Source organism: Pristis pectinata, chromosome 16, assembly GCF_009764475.1.
Source record: "Pristis pectinata isolate sPriPec2 chromosome 16, sPriPec2.1.pri, whole genome shotgun sequence".
Lineage (NCBI taxonomy): Eukaryota > Metazoa > Chordata > Chondrichthyes > Rhinopristiformes > Pristidae > Pristis > Pristis pectinata.
This window is the reverse complement of record NC_067420.1, coordinates 45,992,459-46,008,908: the sequence shown is the minus strand read 5'-3', so window position 1 is coordinate 46,008,908 and position 16,450 is coordinate 45,992,459. Positions and strand designations below refer to the sequence as shown.

The following is a 16,450-nucleotide window of genomic DNA, read 5'->3' as shown; positions in this document are numbered from 1 at the left end:
AAGGATTTTAATTGTTAATACCTGAACTGAGTAACATTTGAGTCAAACTTGCGATATGCTGCTTAATCACTCAGAGCAGTAGTTGTACCCATCTCATGTCTCCATCATCTATATAATCCAAGGTTAGAATAACTAGCAATGACCTGCTCCATGGTTGTAAAACTGTCTAGAAATTCCTCTTCTGAGATTCCATGTTTCACGTACTGATGCACATAAGCCCTAAAAGGCAAAGTCAAAAAAATCCTGAACAAAGATATGAGGAACAAAAATGTAATCCTTGTCTAAATTTTTTTCTAAAGTTTTAATCCAAAACCAAAATTATTTCCAAAGAAAAAGTTACATTTCTCTTATAGCACCTTTTACAATCACAGGATACTCCTAGCCATTGCAGACACTAAAGTACTTTTTAAGTGCAGTTACTGTCAAAATATAGGAAATATGGGAGTTGATTTGCCTACAAATAGCAACATAAAGATTAGAAACAGGAGATACAATCATTGGTTGAGGGATAAATATTGATCTACACTGGAGAGGCTTTCTGCTCTAAAGATAGTGCCATGGGATCGCATGTGTCTAGCTGAGAAGGCAGAAGAGATCTCAATTTAACATCCACAGGACAACATCTCTTGTAGGATCATGTAGCATGAAACTCATGAAAACAAGATTAAAATTGAAAAAAAAATGGGACAAAGCACAGGTGGGTTTGGTTTATAACCCCAACAGCAGCAATGTAGTGGAGAAAGAATTACTCAAGTAAGGTTATTGTAAAGCTGATATAATAATTGGACGTACTTTAATTTTCATGAAGAAAAGAGAAAAAAAATTGGAGGACGAGTTTACAAATGCATTTGTGACAATTTGCTGGAATGAAACTTCATGGAACCAACTTAGAAGCAAATTTACTCAGAGCTTATCTTGCGTTGAAAGAAAGAGTTAATTAATAATCTCCATCTCCTAAGGAGTCCTCCTGCTAAGAACATCATAATATGAATGAATTTCATATGTAGTCGAGGGGGAATGCAGTAATCAGAAACCAGCCTTGAACATAAATATAGTCTATTATGTAAGTCTGAGGGGTTAATTGCCCTAAGGAGAAAGGAAAAGGTTTAAACTTTAAACTTTTGCCATTTGACAATAAAAGGTCAGGCACTTCAAGTAACATTTTAAAATTCTCAGTGAATGTATATTCCATTGAGAAGTAACATTTCCATGGAAGAGAAACTAAAGATAACATTGGATTAACAAAAAAGGTTGTCAAAAACTGGGGGCTGTGAGTTAGTGGAAGCAGCAACAACTAACCAAAAAATTGATAAGGAGGGTGGAGAAAGACCATGAGAGAAAAAGCAGAAAATTCTAAGAGCTTATACAGTTATTTTAAAAAGAGAAAAATAACGATCATTTAGATACTAAGGCAAGCAAAATTATTTTGGAGAATAAACAAATCACAGATGTAGTAAATAAATACTTTGCATCTGTCATCACAGCATAGGGCACATTAAGGTAGCAGAACTGATGGGCAAGGAAGGAAACCAAAGGTTGAATGAAGGAGAGATCAGTTGGAAATGTGGGTAGAGAAACGGTAGATGGAGTTTAATCAGGACAATTGTGAGGTGTTGCATTTTGGGAGGTCAAATGTAAGGGGAATGTATACAGTAAATGGCAGGACCCTTAACAGCATTGACATACAGAGGGATCTTGGGGTCCAAGTCCATAGCTCCCTGAAAGTAGCAACACAAGTAGAGCAGCAACGAAGATGCCTGGCATACTTGTCTTCATTGGCCGGGATGTTGAGTATAAAAGTCAGGCAGTCATATTGCAGCTGTATTAAACTTTGGTTAGGCTACATTTGGAGTATTGTGTGTTGTTCTGGTCGCCATACAGGAAGGACGTGGGAGCCTTGGAGAGGGTGTGGAAGAGGTTTTCCAGTATGTTGCCTGGATTAGAGAGTATTAGCTAAAATTAGGAGAGACACAGATAGGGTAGAGAGTCAGAGTCTTTCTCCCCCAGAGTGGAAATGTCAAATACTAGAGGGCACAGCTTTAAGGCGAGAGGGAGAAAGTTTAGAAGAGATTTATGAAGCAAATTTTTTATTTACACAGGGTGTGGTAGGTGTCTGGAATGCTCTGCAGAGGGTGGGGTAGGTGGTGGAAGCAGATACGATAGCAGTATTTAAGGGGCATTTAGACAGCATATGAACAGGCAGGGGATGGGGGAGATATGGATCATGTGCAGGCAGATGGGATTCGTTTAATTTGGCATCATGATTGCCTGACATCATGACCCAAAGGGCCTGTTCCTGTGCCTTACTGTTCTATGTTCTATCTTTCTGAGCAGGTCCTTGAATCTTTATCTGTCTGCTTGGTAAATTCTTTCTGTGACATAGCTCAGGTTTCTATTTAGGGAATCTGACACTGGGCACACGAACGACTCTGTCTGGCCAGTGGGACCAACAGAGTGTAATTATGGCCTCAGTGCTCTGGAGGGAACCTTGACATCAGCAAGTACAGCCTGCCAACCTGAGAGTCACCCAACTATTAATCCACACATGCATACAACATCCAATTCCACATGCTTTAACTTTGTTCACCAACCTCTTGTATGGGACCTTATCAAAAGCCATATGACAAAGCAAATGCATCGCATCAACTGCTTCCCCCTCATCTTTCTACCAGATACATCCAAAGTAACTCCAATAGGTAAATCAAATGACTTCCCTTTCATAGATCCATGTTGACTCTGCTCAATCATATTATCTTTTTAGTGTCTAGGCATTATATTCTTAATTAAAGATTCTGCATTTTCCCAACTACTAATGTCAGATTAACAAGAGAGTAGTTCCCTTCTCCCTCCTTTCCAAAATAGTGGGGTCATATTTGCCACCATCCAATCTACAGGAACCATTCCAGAATCTATAGAATTTTGGAAGATGGTATTTGGGGCATTTACTGAATCCATTGTCACCTCCTTCAAAAGTATGGAATGTGGATCATCAGGTCATGGATTGTTTGGTTGTCAGGGCTCATTAACTCCTCTAGTAGTACTTCTTTACTAATACCATTTCTTTTGTTTCATTATTTTCACTGAATCTTTGAACATAGAACAGTACAGCACAGGAACAGGCCCTTTGGCTCATGATGTTTTGCAGAATTAATTATACTAGTAATTAAACAGCTAACTAAACTAATCCCTTCTGCTTACACAATATTGACGTGCCTATCTAAGAGCCTCTATTGTATTTGCTTCTACTACCACCCCTTGCACCACATTCCGGGCACCCACTGCTCTGGGTGGAAAAAAATTGCCCCACACATCTCCTTTGAACTTTCTCCCCTCACCTCAAATGCATGCCCTCTGACATTAGACATTTTGACCCTGGGAAAAAGATACCAGCTGTCTACCCAATCTATGTCTCTCGTAATCTTATTAAATTCCATCAGGTCTCTCCTCAGCTTCTGCCGCTTCAGAGAAAACAAACCAAGTTTATCCAACCTCTCCTTATAGCACATACCCTCTAATCCATGCAGCATCCTGGTAAACCTCATCTGCACCTCCTCCAAAGCCTCCACATCCTTCCTATAATGGGGCGACCAGAACTGAATGCAATACTCCAGATGCGGCCTAACCAGTTTTATAGAGCTGCAACATAACTTCCTGACTCTTAAACTCAATGCTTCAACTAATAAAGGCAAGCATGCCATATGCCTTCTTTACCACCCTACCAACCTGTGCAGCCACCTTCAGGGAGCTATGGACTTGGACCCCAAGATCCCCCTGTACATCCCTTTGTTTCTCAAGAATATCTGTAAAAGTATTTGTTTGTATTCTATCATGAAGATAAACACAAGTAATTAGTTTAATTCCTCTGACATTTCCCCGTTCATTATAAATTCTCCTTGATGATCAGTTAAAGAACAGCAAACAGCAGGAATTATATAGTCTTTTTACAGTCTGGCAGACTGTTACCAGTGGAAGCTGCTGAAATCAGCACTGAGCCCTTAGTAGTTTATAATTTACAGAAGTAACAGATTCAGACAGAATGCCTTTTGAAGATACAAATATACATACTCTGGTTCCAAATTTACTGATATAAAGATGGGAAATTGAAGTGTGAAGAAGACATGGAGTCTGAAAACAACAACACAGGTTAAGCAAGTGGGCAAAAAGGTGACAGACTGAATACAACAGGGAAATATGTGTGGTTGTGCACTTTAGTAGAAGCATACAAAAGAAGAAAAATGTATGCTGGCCTTAGAGTCATTGCAGTATAGATGTAAAAAATTAATTTCTGTAAGGAAGGGGCTGTCCAATGAAGAGCAATTAAGGAAACTTGCCCTATGCTCACCAGAATTCAGAAGAATGTGAGGCAGTCTCACTGAGACATATAAGAATCTGAGTGGGTTTAACAGAACAGAAGCCGAGAAATAATTTCGTCTCAGTGGGGAGTCTAGAATTAGGAGATGCTAATTAGGACTGAGATGAGAAGAAACTTGCTAATACAGAGGGTTGTAATCCTTGAGCTCTCTTTCTGTGGGGCTGTGCATGTTTAATCAATGACCATCTTTGAGGTTATGGTCGATAGTTTCTGGATACCAATTCAGATACCAATATCAGAGGAGGTACTAGAGGCAAAAACAATTGGAGTTAAAAGACATTTGGTCAGACACTAGAACAGGAAAGACATATAGGGATACGGGCCTAATGCAAGCAAATGGAATTAGCATAGACAGGCATCACAGTCTGCATGGATGAGATGGGCTGAAAGGGCCCGTTTCTGTGATTCTATGACATTCTGATGAGTAGTACAGTGATGTGGCCTGGTATTGATGTGAACTTTATGCATGCTAGAGAGGTCTTAAGGAGCCATAAACACCATTCTTGCTTCTGTTTCTTTTCTTCATATTAGAAAATAAATAATCTCAAATCTAAATACTAGCATTAGACAGCACAGCATCACGTGAGTAACATGGGATATGCAGACTTGTGCACTCCTTCGAACGTGTGTGTGCAGAATCAAGAGTCCACCTTCTCAAACTGGAAAGTGGGAAGTTTCCAGCACTCCATGGCATTAGCTGTTGACAGCTAGTCTATGGTGGAAATTGCTTCTGTTGTTACAGAACTGTAGAGGGACAAAGGGCTGACATCAAAGAGGCAATAGAATAAATAATATATAAAAGAGAATTAAAAAGCAAACAAATGGCAGAATATTATTCAGGGAACATGTAATTTGACTGGTCAAATTGGCACCAACCTGGAGGCAAACATATCCCAAGCTTTTCTCATAGCACAGTCCAGAGGTTTCAGGAGGCACTGGCTGTTGCTGACAATAGTGGCTGATTTCTCATATTTGTTGAAGGGTGTGGAGGTTCTCCATATGTTGAAGGCAGAATCCACAGGCATCCAGGGGGTGTACAGTGCCTGTTCCTTAAAACACCCTGAAAAAACGTATCATTAGCCAATATTAATATAAGGTTTTTCTCTAGTTGCAGCAGCCAGAGCAGCAGAGGGGAGGAGCTAGCAGCTTTTTTTTGAGTTGTGTGATTGGCTAAGTGTGTAGCAACTCAGCCAATAATAGGAAGGTAGGGTAGAGTGGAGCAGCCATTCTGACAGAGGACCAGTGTAGAAGTGGGAATCTAAGGCTTTGGTGAGGAGGTACAGGTGAGTAGCAGGTAAGGTTTTTTTATATAGTAGTTAAATAAAAGGACACCAAATTACAACTAATTAAATAAAGTAGGGATGGAGGATCAGGTGATGTGTTGTATCTGCATGATGTGGGAGCTGGTGGACTGCATTGTGGTTCCTAGTGACCACATCTGCAGCAAGTGTTGGTTGCTTGAGGAACTCTGGCTCAAAGCTGATGACCTGGAATCTGAGCTTCAAACACTGTGATGCATCAGGGAGGGGGAGAGTTACCTGGATGCTGTATTTCAGGAGGCAGTCACACCCATTAGATTAACTACTTCAAATTCTGTCTGTGGTCAGGGACAAGAGGGTGTGACTGTGAGTGAGGCAGGCAGGGGGATCCAAGATATCTTTATTAGTTACATGTACATTGAAACACACAGTAAAATACACCTTTTGTGTAGAGTGTTCTGGTGGGCAGCCCACAAGTGTTGCCATGCTTCCAGTGCCAACATAGCATGCCCACAACTTCCTAACCTATATGTCTTTGGAATGTGGCAGGAAACCTGACCAACCGGAGGAAACCCATGCAGACAAGGGGAGAATGTACAAACTCCTTAAAGACAGTGGCCAGAATTGAAACTAGGTTGCTGGTGCTGTAATAGTGTTACACTAACCACTACACAATCTGCTGGAGGAATTCAATGGGTCAAGCAGCATTTGAAATCCTGGCTGGGGCTGAACTCAGACCTGGAAATGGAGCTGGAAACCATGTTGGACAAGGTGGTGGCAAAGAAAATTACTGAGGAAGGATGCCTGGCTGTTAAGTGAATTGATGTCTATTAATATGAGTTCTTGAGGAAGACTGAGGGAGCATAAGTTTTAGGTCTGTCCTCATTTAGATAGCCCAGCTACTGGCCTTCCTGTACTGGAAGAGCCTCAACCCTTGAGCTTGTCCAACAGGTCTGGGATTCTTGCTTTCTGTGTGGATGAGTGTGGGCTGTAGGAAGAATGAGCAACTGAACTGTGGTTCAGGGAGCTGTTCAAGGGGGTGGGGGGGGGGGGGGGAGAGAAGAGAAATGTAGTTGTAAATGGGGAGAATATAGTCAGGGGAATAAACACAATTCTGTCACAAGGATCAAGAGTCCCGAAAGCTGTGTTGCCTGCCTGATGCCAGGGTTCAGGACATCTCATCTGACCTGCAGAGAAATTTGGAGTGGAAGGGAAAGATCCAGTTGTCATGGTCCATGTGGCTACTAGTGACATTGGTAGAACAAGGAAAGAGGTTCTGCTGAGGGAATTTTAACAGCCAGGGATTAAATTAGAAAGCAGAACCAAAAAGGTAGTAATCTCTGGATTGCTACCTGAGCCACGTGCAAATTGGCACAGGGTCAATAAGATCAGGGAGTTATATGCATAGCTCAAAGATTGGTGTGGGAGAAGTGGGTTTGAATTCGTGGGACATTGGCACCAGTATTGGGGAAGGAGAGAGCTGTTCTGATGGGACAGGCTTCACCTGAACCACGCTGGGACCAGGGTCCTGGTGTATTGCATAACTAGGGCTATAGATAGGGCTTTAAACTAAATAGTAGGGGATGGGTTCAACAGATTGGAAAAGTATGGATAAACTGAAAGGGAAGGAGAGTGCAGGAGCGGTTACTGAAATCTCCAGAAGAAAGGGATAAGAATTTAACTTCAGGCAACATGAAGACAAATTTGAGAAGGGTGGTGAGTACAGGATTGAACGTGTTGGACTTGAATGCACACAGTATACGAAATAAGGTAGTTGAGCTTATAGCACAGTTGGGAATTGGCAGGTATGACATTATTGGCATCAGAGTTATGGTTGAAAGATCACAGCTGGGAGCTAAACATCCAAGGATACACATCCTATCGAAAAGACAGGCAGGTGGGCAGAGGGGGTGGGGTAGCTCTGTTGGTTAAAAAGTGGTTTCAAATCCTTAGGGAAAAAAAGTGACATAGGATCAGAAGATGTAGAATCCTTGTGGGTAGAGTTAAGAAACAGCAAGGGTAAAAATACCCTGTTGGGAGTTATATACAGGCCTCTGAATAGTAGCCAGGATGTGGGGTACAAATTACAACAGGAGATAGAAAAGGCATGTAAAAAGGGCAATGTTACAATGGTCATAGGGGATTTCAATATGCAGGTGGATTGGGAAAATCGGGTTGGTACTGGATCCCAAGAGGAGGAATTTGTAGAACGCTGACAAGATGGCTTTTTAAAGCAGCTTGTGGTCAAGCCCACTAGGGAAAAGGCAATTCTAGATGGGTGTTGTGCAATGAACCAGATTTGATTAGGGAGCTTAAGGTAAAGGAACCCTTAAGAGGCAGCAATCAATATATGATAGAATTCACCTTGCAGTTTGAGATGGAAAAGCTAAAATCAGATGGATTGGTATTACAGTTGAGTAAAGGTAACCACAGAGGTATGAGAGAGGAGCTGGCCACAGCTGATCGGAAAGGGACCCTAGCAGATATGACAGTAGAGCAGTAATGGCAGGAGTTTCTGGGAGTAATTTGAAAGACACAGGATCAGTTCATCCCAAAGAAGAAGCATTCTAAAGGGAGGATGAGGCAACCATGGCTGATGAGGGAAGCCAAAGACAGCATAAAGGCAAGAGGGTGTACAATATTGCAAAAATTAGTGAGAAACTAGAGGATTGAGAACTTTTAAAAACCAACAGAAGGCAACTAAACATGCAATATGGGGAGAAAAGATGAAATATGAAGGTAAGCTAGCCAATAATATAAAAGAGAATACCAAAAGTTTTTTTGGGATAATTAGAGTAAAAGAGGCAAGAGTGGACATCGGACCACTGGAAAATGATGCTGGAGAGGTAGTAATGGGGAACAAAAATGGCGGACAAACTGAATAAATATTTTGTGTCAATATTCACTGAAAGACACCAGTAACATGCCAGAAATTCAAGAGTCAGGGGGCAGAAGTGACTGTAGTCACTATTACTATGGAGAAGGTGCTTGGGAAATTGAAAGGTCTGAAGGTGGATAAGTCACCTGGACTGAATGGACTAGATCCCAGGATTCTGAAAGAGGTAGCTGAAGAGATTGTGGTGGCATTGGTAGTGACCTTTCAAGTATCACTAGAGTCAGGAATGGTTCAGAGAACTGGAAAATCACAAATGTCACTCCACTCTTTAAGAAGGGAGGGAGGCAAAAGACAGGAAATCATAGGCTGGTTAGCCTGACTTCAGTGGTTGGTAAGGTGTTAGTCCATTATTAAGGATGAGGTTTTGGTGTACTTGGAGACACATGATAAAATAAGCTGAAGACAACATGGTTTCGTTAAGGGGAAATCTTGCCTGACAAACGATAGTCAGGGAAACAGACAGGAGGTTCTGTGGACGTGAGCAAGAATCCCAGATGGTATGTTGCCTCCCAGGTGCCAGGGTCCAGGATGTCTCTGAACAGGTCCACAGCATTCTTGTGCAGGAGGGAAAGCAGCCAGAAGTTGTGGTACATGTTGGTACCAATGACATAGGTAGGAAGAGAGATGAGATCCTGAAAAGTCAGTTTAGGGAGCTAGGCAGAAGGCTGAAGAACAGGACCTCAAGGGTAGCAATCTCAGGATTGTTGCTAGTGTCACGTGATAGTGAAGGTAAGAATCGGAGGAGATGGCAGATGAATGCATGGCTGAGAAGTTGGTGCAGGGGGCAAGGTTTTTGATTTTTGGATCATTGGGATCTCTTCTGGGGAAGGTGGGACCTGTACAGAGTGGATGGCTTACACCTGAACTCAAGGGGGACCAATATCCTTGCAGGCAGGTTTGCTGGTGTGGTTCAGATGGGTTTAAACTAGTTTGCAAGGGGGATGGGAACCGGAGGGACAAGTCAGTGGAAGAAATGCATGGAGTAAAGTCAGATCTAACAGGTGTTGGAAAGGGTGCAGAGGAAATTTACCAGGATGCTGCCTGGATTAGAGTATGCATTATGAGGAGAGACTAAAGGAGCTAGGCTGTTCTCATTGGAGAGAAGGAGGATGAGGGGAGACATGATAGAGGTATACAAGATATTGAGAGGAATATATAGTGGACAGCTAGTGCCTCTTTCCCAGGGCACCAATGCTCAAAACAAGAGGACATGGTTTTAAGGTAATGGGTGGGAAGTTCAAAGGAGATGTCAGAGGGAGGTTTTTCACCCAGAGAGTGGTTGGTGCATGGAATGTGTTGCCTGGGGTGGTGGTGGAGGCTGATACATTGGACAAGTTCAAGAGATTGTTAGATAAGCATATGGAGGAATTTAAGATAGACGGATATGTGAGAGGAAGGGGTTAGATAGTCTTAGGTGTGGTTTAAAGGGCAGCACAACATGGTGGGCCGAAGGGCCTGTATTGTGCTGTGTTGTTCTATATAGAGAGGCTTTGAGGAAGGAGAAGCAGAGTAAAGGGTATAAAAGTGGATAGGTGGATGGGCTGAAGTGCATTTACTTAAATGCAAGAAGTATCAGGAATAAGGGTGAACTGAGAGCTTGGATAAATACATGGAACTATATGATATTGTGGCTCTTGCAAAGACTTGGCTGTCACCAGAGCAGGAGTGGTACTGAATATTCCTGGATTTCAGCGTTTTAGAAGGGAGGGGGAGGAGGAGGAGGAGGAGTGGCATTACTGGTCAGGGATACTATTACAGCTGCTGAAAGGGTGGATAATGTAGAAGGATCCTCTCTAGAGTCAGTATGGGTGGCAGTTAGGAAAAAGAAAGGAGCAGTTACTGTACTGGGAGTATTCTATTGGCCCCCTGACAACAAGAGATGATTTCTTTATTAGTCACATGTACATCAAATACAGCAAGGATACTGAGGAGCAGATCAGAAGGCAGATTTTGGAAAGGTGCAAAAATAACAGGGTTGCTATCATGGGACACTTCAACTTCTGAAATATTGATTGGCACCTGCTTCGTACCAAAGGTTTAGATGGGGCAGAGTTTAAGTGTGTCCAGGACGGATTCCTGTCACAGTATGTTAACAGGCCGACTAGAGGGAATGCCATATTAGATCTAGTATTAGGTAATGAACCAGGTCAGGTGACAGATATCTCAGTGGGTGAGCATTTGGGGGACAGTGACCATTGCTCCCTAAACTTTAGCATTGTCATGGACAAGGATAGGAGCAAAGAGGACAGGAAGATATTTAATTGGGGAAGGGCAAATTGAGGTTATGAGGCCATAAGGCTAGAACTGGGGAGTGTAAACTGGGATAATATTTTTGAAGGGAAATGTACTATGGAGATGTGGTCATTGTTCAGGGATCTCTTGCAGAATGTTAGGGATAAACTTGTCCTGGTGAGGCAGAGAAAGAATGGCAGGGTGAAGGAACCATGGTTGACAAGGGAGGTGGAACATCTAGTTAGGAGGAAGAAGGCAGCATACATAAGGTTTAGGCAGCAAGGATCAGATAGGTCTCTTGAAGAATATAGGGTAGCAAGGAAGGAACTTAAGAAGGGGCTGAGAAGAGCAAGAAGGGGACATGAAAAGGCCTTGGCAAGTAGGGTTAAGGAAAACCCCAAGGCACTTTTCACTTGTGCGAAGAGCAGAAGGATGGTTAGATTAAAGGTAGGTCCGATTAGAGACAAAGATGGGAAGGTGTACCTGGAAGCTGTGAAATTGGGTGAGGTCCTCATTGAATACTCCTCTTCAGTAGTCACCAAGGAGAGGGACCTTGATGACACTGAGGACAGTGTTGGTAAGGGTAATGTTCTAGACCATCTTGATATCAAGAGTGAGGATGTGATGGAGCTGTTAGAAAACATTGGGACAGATAAGTCCCTGGGGCCTGACAGAATATACCCCAGGCTGCTCCGCGAGGTGAGGGAGGAGAATGCTGAGCCTTTGGCTAGGATCTTTGAGTCCTCGTTGTTCATGAGAATGGTACTGGAGGATTGGAAGGTGGCAAATGTTGTCCCCTTATTCAAAAAAGGTAGTAGGGATAGTCCAGGGAATGATAGACCAGTGAGCCTTACGTCTGTGGTGGGTAAGCTGTTGGAAAGGATTCTTAGAGATAGGATCTATGGGCAGTTGGAGAATCATGGTTTGATCAGGAACAGACAGTATGGCTTTGTGAAGGGCAGATCATGTCTCAAGCCTGATAGGGTTCTTTGAGGTGGTGACTAGGCAGATTGAGGGTAGTGGAGTAGATGTGGTCCAAATGGATTTTAGTAAGGCATTTGACAAGGTTCCACATGGTAGGCTTCTTCAGGAGGTCAGAGGGCATGGGATCCAGGGAAGCTTGGCCATGTGGATTCAGAATTGGCTTGCCTGTAGAAAGCAGAGGGTTGTGGTGGAAGGAGTGCATACAGATAGGAGGGCTGTGACTAGTGGTGTCCCACAAGGATTGGTTCTGGGACCTCTGGTTTTCATGATTTTTATTAATGACTTTGAGGGGGTTGAATGGTGGGTCAGCAAGTTTGTTGACGACACAAAGGTTGGTGGTGGTGTAGATAATGTAGAGGATTGTCTAAGATTGCAGAGGGACATTGATAGGATGCAGAGCTGGGCTGAGAAGTGGCAGATGGCGTTCAATCCGGAGAAGTGTGAGGTGGTACACTTTAGAAGGACAAACTCCAAGGCAGAGTACAAAGTTAATGGCAGGATTCTTAGTAGCGTGGAGGAGCAAAGGGATCTGGGGGTCCATATCCACAGATCCTTGAAACTTGCCTCAGGTGGATAGGGTAGTTAAGAAAGCTTATAGGATGTTAGCTTTCATAAGTCGTGGGATTGAGTTTAAGAGCTGCAAGGTAATGATGCAGCTCTATAAAACTCTGGTTAGACCCCACTTAGAGTACAGTGTCCAGTTCTGGTTGCCTCGTAGGAAGGATGTGGAAGTGTTGGAAAGGGTGCAGAGCAGATTTACCAAGATGCTGCCTGGTTTAGAGAGTATGCATTATGAGGAGAGACTAAGGGAACTGGGTCTTTACTCTTTGGAAAGGAGGAGGATGAGGGGGAGACATGATAGAGGTGTACAGAATATTAAGGGGAATAGATAGAGTGGATAGCCAGCGCCTTTTTCCCAGGGCACCAATGCTCAATACAAGAAGGCATGGCTTTAAAGTAATGGGTGGGAGGTTCAAGGGAGATAACAGAGGAAGGTTTTTTACCCAGAGAGTGGTTGGGGCATGGAATGCATTGTCTGGGGTGGTGGTGGAGGCAGGTACATTTGTCAAATTCAAGAGATTACTAGATAAGCAATATGGAGGAATTTAAAATAAGACGGATATGCGGGAGGAAGGGGTTTGATAGTCTTAGGTGATGTTTGAAGGTCGGCACAACATTGGGCTGAAGGGCCTGTATTGTGCTGTACTGTTCTATGTTCTAAATCTGTTAGAATTCTGAGGAACCAACAGGCAGGATAGACAAAGTTAGTGGATGTTGTTTACTTGGATTTTCAGAAGATCTTTGACAAGGTGCTGCACATGAGGATGCAAAACAAGATAGAAGCCCATGGTATTGCAGGAAAGGTGCTAGCATGGATAGAAGATTGGCTGACTGCAGAAGGCAGAGTGGGAATAAAGGGGGCCTTATCCAGTTGGCTGCTGGTGACTAGTAGTGTTCTGCAGGGGTCTGTGTTGGGTCTGCTACTTTTCATGTTAATGATCTGGCTTTGTGGCCTAGTATGTGGATGATGCAGGTGATGGTGGAGGGGCAGGTAGTGTTGAGGAAGCAGAGAGTCTGCAGTAGGACTTGGACAGGTTGGGAGAATGGGCAAAGTGGCAGATGGAATACAGCATAGCAAAGTGTATGGTCATGCACTTTGATAGAAGGAATAAAGGTGTAGACTATTTTCTAAATGGGGAGAGAATTCAGAAATCAGAGGTGCAAAGGGACATGGGAGTCCAAGTATTCCCTAAAGGTTAACTTGCAGGTTGAGTCAGTAGCAAGGAGGGCAAATGTAGTGTTAGCATTCATATCGAGAGGACTAGAATATAAAAGCAAGGATGTAATACTGAGGCTTTATGGTGTTGGTCAGACTACACTTGGAGTACTGTGAGCAGTATTGGGCCCCATATCTAAGGAATTGTGTGCTGGTTTTAGAGAGGGTCCAGAGGAGGTTTACAAGGATGGTCCTGGGAATGAAAGGGTTAATGTATTTGGAGCATATGATGGCTCTGGGTCTGTACTTGTTGGAGTTTAGAAGGATGAGGGAGGATCTCATTGAAACCTGCTGAATATTGAAAGGCCTGGATAGAGTGGATGTGGAGAGGATGTTTCCTGTAGTGGGAGAGTCTAGAACCAGAGGGCACAGCCTCAGAATAGAAGGACATTCCTTCAGAACAGATGAGGAGGGATTTCTTTAGCCAGAGGGTGAATCTATAGAATTCATTGCCACAGACAGCTGCAGAGGCCAAGTCGTTGTGTATATTTAAACTGGAGGTTGATAGGTTCTTGATTAGTAAGGGCATCAAAGGTTATGGGGAGAAGGCAGGAGAATGGGATTGAGAGGGAAAAATCAACCATGATCAAATGGCAGAGCAGACTCGATGGGCCGAATGGCCTAATTCTGCTCCTATGTTTTAGGGTCTTATAAAGAGCCAGAGGGCTATTTCAGATGAGTTGCATATAATCAAAAATCAAGAAACTCCAAAATGCAAAGAAAAAAATTGTGATAGTCTACCAGTGCCACTGAGAATAAATTTAAAAGAATGATTTATAATTGCTATTTCTTTGTCTTTGAAAACTATTCCTGTAAAAGTGTACATCAACTAAAAGGAAGTTTAGATTTAGTTTACACTTAAGTCAGTTGTTATGCCACATTTTACTTTCTCAAATTATATAAAGTTTTAAAAGCCAAAACGCACTGCAGTTTCATTGCTACCGATATGAACAAGCTGTCACAATGTAAAAGAAATTTACAGTTTTAACAATTCAAAATTTCCCATATTTGAAATTGGTGACAGGTTTCTGGCATTAAATTCAGATTTGATATGTATAGATTCTAAAGGTTTATAACTTGGATTGATATCAGTATTAGCAGAAACTTATTAGCTTTATGAAGTTCTCCACACTACTGAAGGAATTACAGGGATATGGTCGGTTCATCAGACCTCTTTTCATCCTGAAGATAAAGAAAATTTAAATAACCAGATAACACAGCAAGTTACATTTTGCATACAGTCAGTGATATTACTGTACTCACTGGCGTCAGCTTCCTGAACATCCTTCCCTCGCAATATCAGCAGGTTGGCCAGAGATGTATTGAAGTGCATCTCCTTATTTTGTGGAACTTTTGCAGCTGACAGGAGTCCTGTTAGGGGAAGTTTCACTTGCCAGTCAATACCTGAGAACAGAAACTGATCCTTAATGTTGATAAAATTACATGCACTTACATACAGAACAAGCTTGAGGACTGAACAGTTTTTAATTTAAAAGCTATCTATTTGGACACACTTTCACTTATTTTCCCTAATATCAGCTTATGTGGCTCAGAATCAATATGTTCCTCCAAAGTACCTTCACACATTTTGCTCTGTTAAAGGCGCTACATAAATAAAACCTGTGGTTGTAGTTACCTTCTCGAAATTAAGAAACACTCAATGCAATTAAGCAGTTACATTGCAGGAAGAGAGAAGGGGTCTGTTCTTCTTGATGTTTGTTGTACTTAAGTATCTGTCAAAAGCAAAATACTACAGTTGGTGGAAATTTGACATTTAAAAAAAATGCAGGGCATTTTCAGCACATTTGACAGGTTTCATGAAGAAACAGTTGATATTTACCACTGTGACCTTCAGAACTGGAAATATATGGAGAGTAACAAGCTGTTGTCATCTTTGATCACCTCTCTCAATACTTGCTTTCACAGCCACAATAATCATTTCATTGATAGTCTCTGGGTCTAATTTACTCTGCATGGAGGTAATTGAAATTCTGTCCTTCATGTTTTACATGTACCCACAATTACAGATATCCTCAAGAAATTCAGTGCTCCTTAATCTAATAGAGCACTGATGATCTGAAAATAGGTGGAAGGGCAATATTGATGAGAATATTGTGACTTTGTAATAGGATATAGGTAGATGGAATTTAACGTGGAAAAGGGTGAGGTCATGTATTTCAGTCATCTAATCAGAAAAATATGCAAATGAGTGAAGTGCAAAGGTAATGATGTGTTCTCATGCACAAACTGCAAAAAGTTAGCTGGCAGGTGCAGCAACTGGTTAGGAAGACAATGACATTTTGGCCTTAATTGCGAACCGGTTGGCGTTTAGAACATGGTACAGTACGGCACAGGAAAAGGCTCTTGGCCTACCTTGTCTACGTTGACCATGTTGCCAGTCTAAACTAATCCCATCTGCTTCCACATGGTTCATATCCCTCTATTCCCTGCCTGTCCACGTGTCTGTCTAAATGCCTCTAAAACTTTGATAATGTATCTGCTTCTACCAACTCCCCTGGCAGCATATTCCAGGCAACTACTACAGTGTATTTCTAAAAAAAACTGGTTGCCTCACAAATCTCCTTTGAACTTTACTCTTCTCACATTACACCCATTCCCTCTAGTATTTGACATTTCCACACTGGAGAAAAAGACTCCAACCACCTACCCTATCTAAGCCTCAGATTCTGAGGTTCCAGAGAAAACAATACAAGTTCTCCTGGTAGCTAATACTCTACAATCCAGGCATCATTCTGGTGAAGCTCTACTGGATGCTCTCAAAAGCCTCCACATCTTCCCATAGTGTGGTGACCAGAACTGCACACAATTCTCCAAATGTGGCTGAATGGAAGTTTTATTCAGCTGCAACATTCCAACTTTTATACTCAATGCCCTGACCAATGAAGGCAAGCATTCTTTACCACACTATC

General features: G+C 42.3%; 1 protein-coding gene across 4 annotated transcripts in view; it reads right to left on the bottom strand.

Annotated features, from left to right (window-relative positions):
• Positions 1–16,450, bottom strand: part of tubd1 (tubulin, delta 1) — a 36,416-nt gene continuing 19,966 nt past the window's right edge. For all 4 annotated transcript variants that reach the window (XM_052031164.1, XM_052031165.1, XM_052031163.1 and 1 more), the window contains 3 exons: positions 14,784–14,924; positions 5,249–5,432; positions 1–219 (listed from right to left, as the gene is read on the bottom strand). In XM_052031164.1, the coding sequence (XP_051887124.1) occupies positions 105–219; positions 5,249–5,432; positions 14,784–14,924 (440 nt within the window). In that variant the 3' untranslated portion in view covers positions 1–104. The remainder of the gene's footprint in view (positions 220–5,248; positions 5,433–14,783; positions 14,925–16,450) is intronic.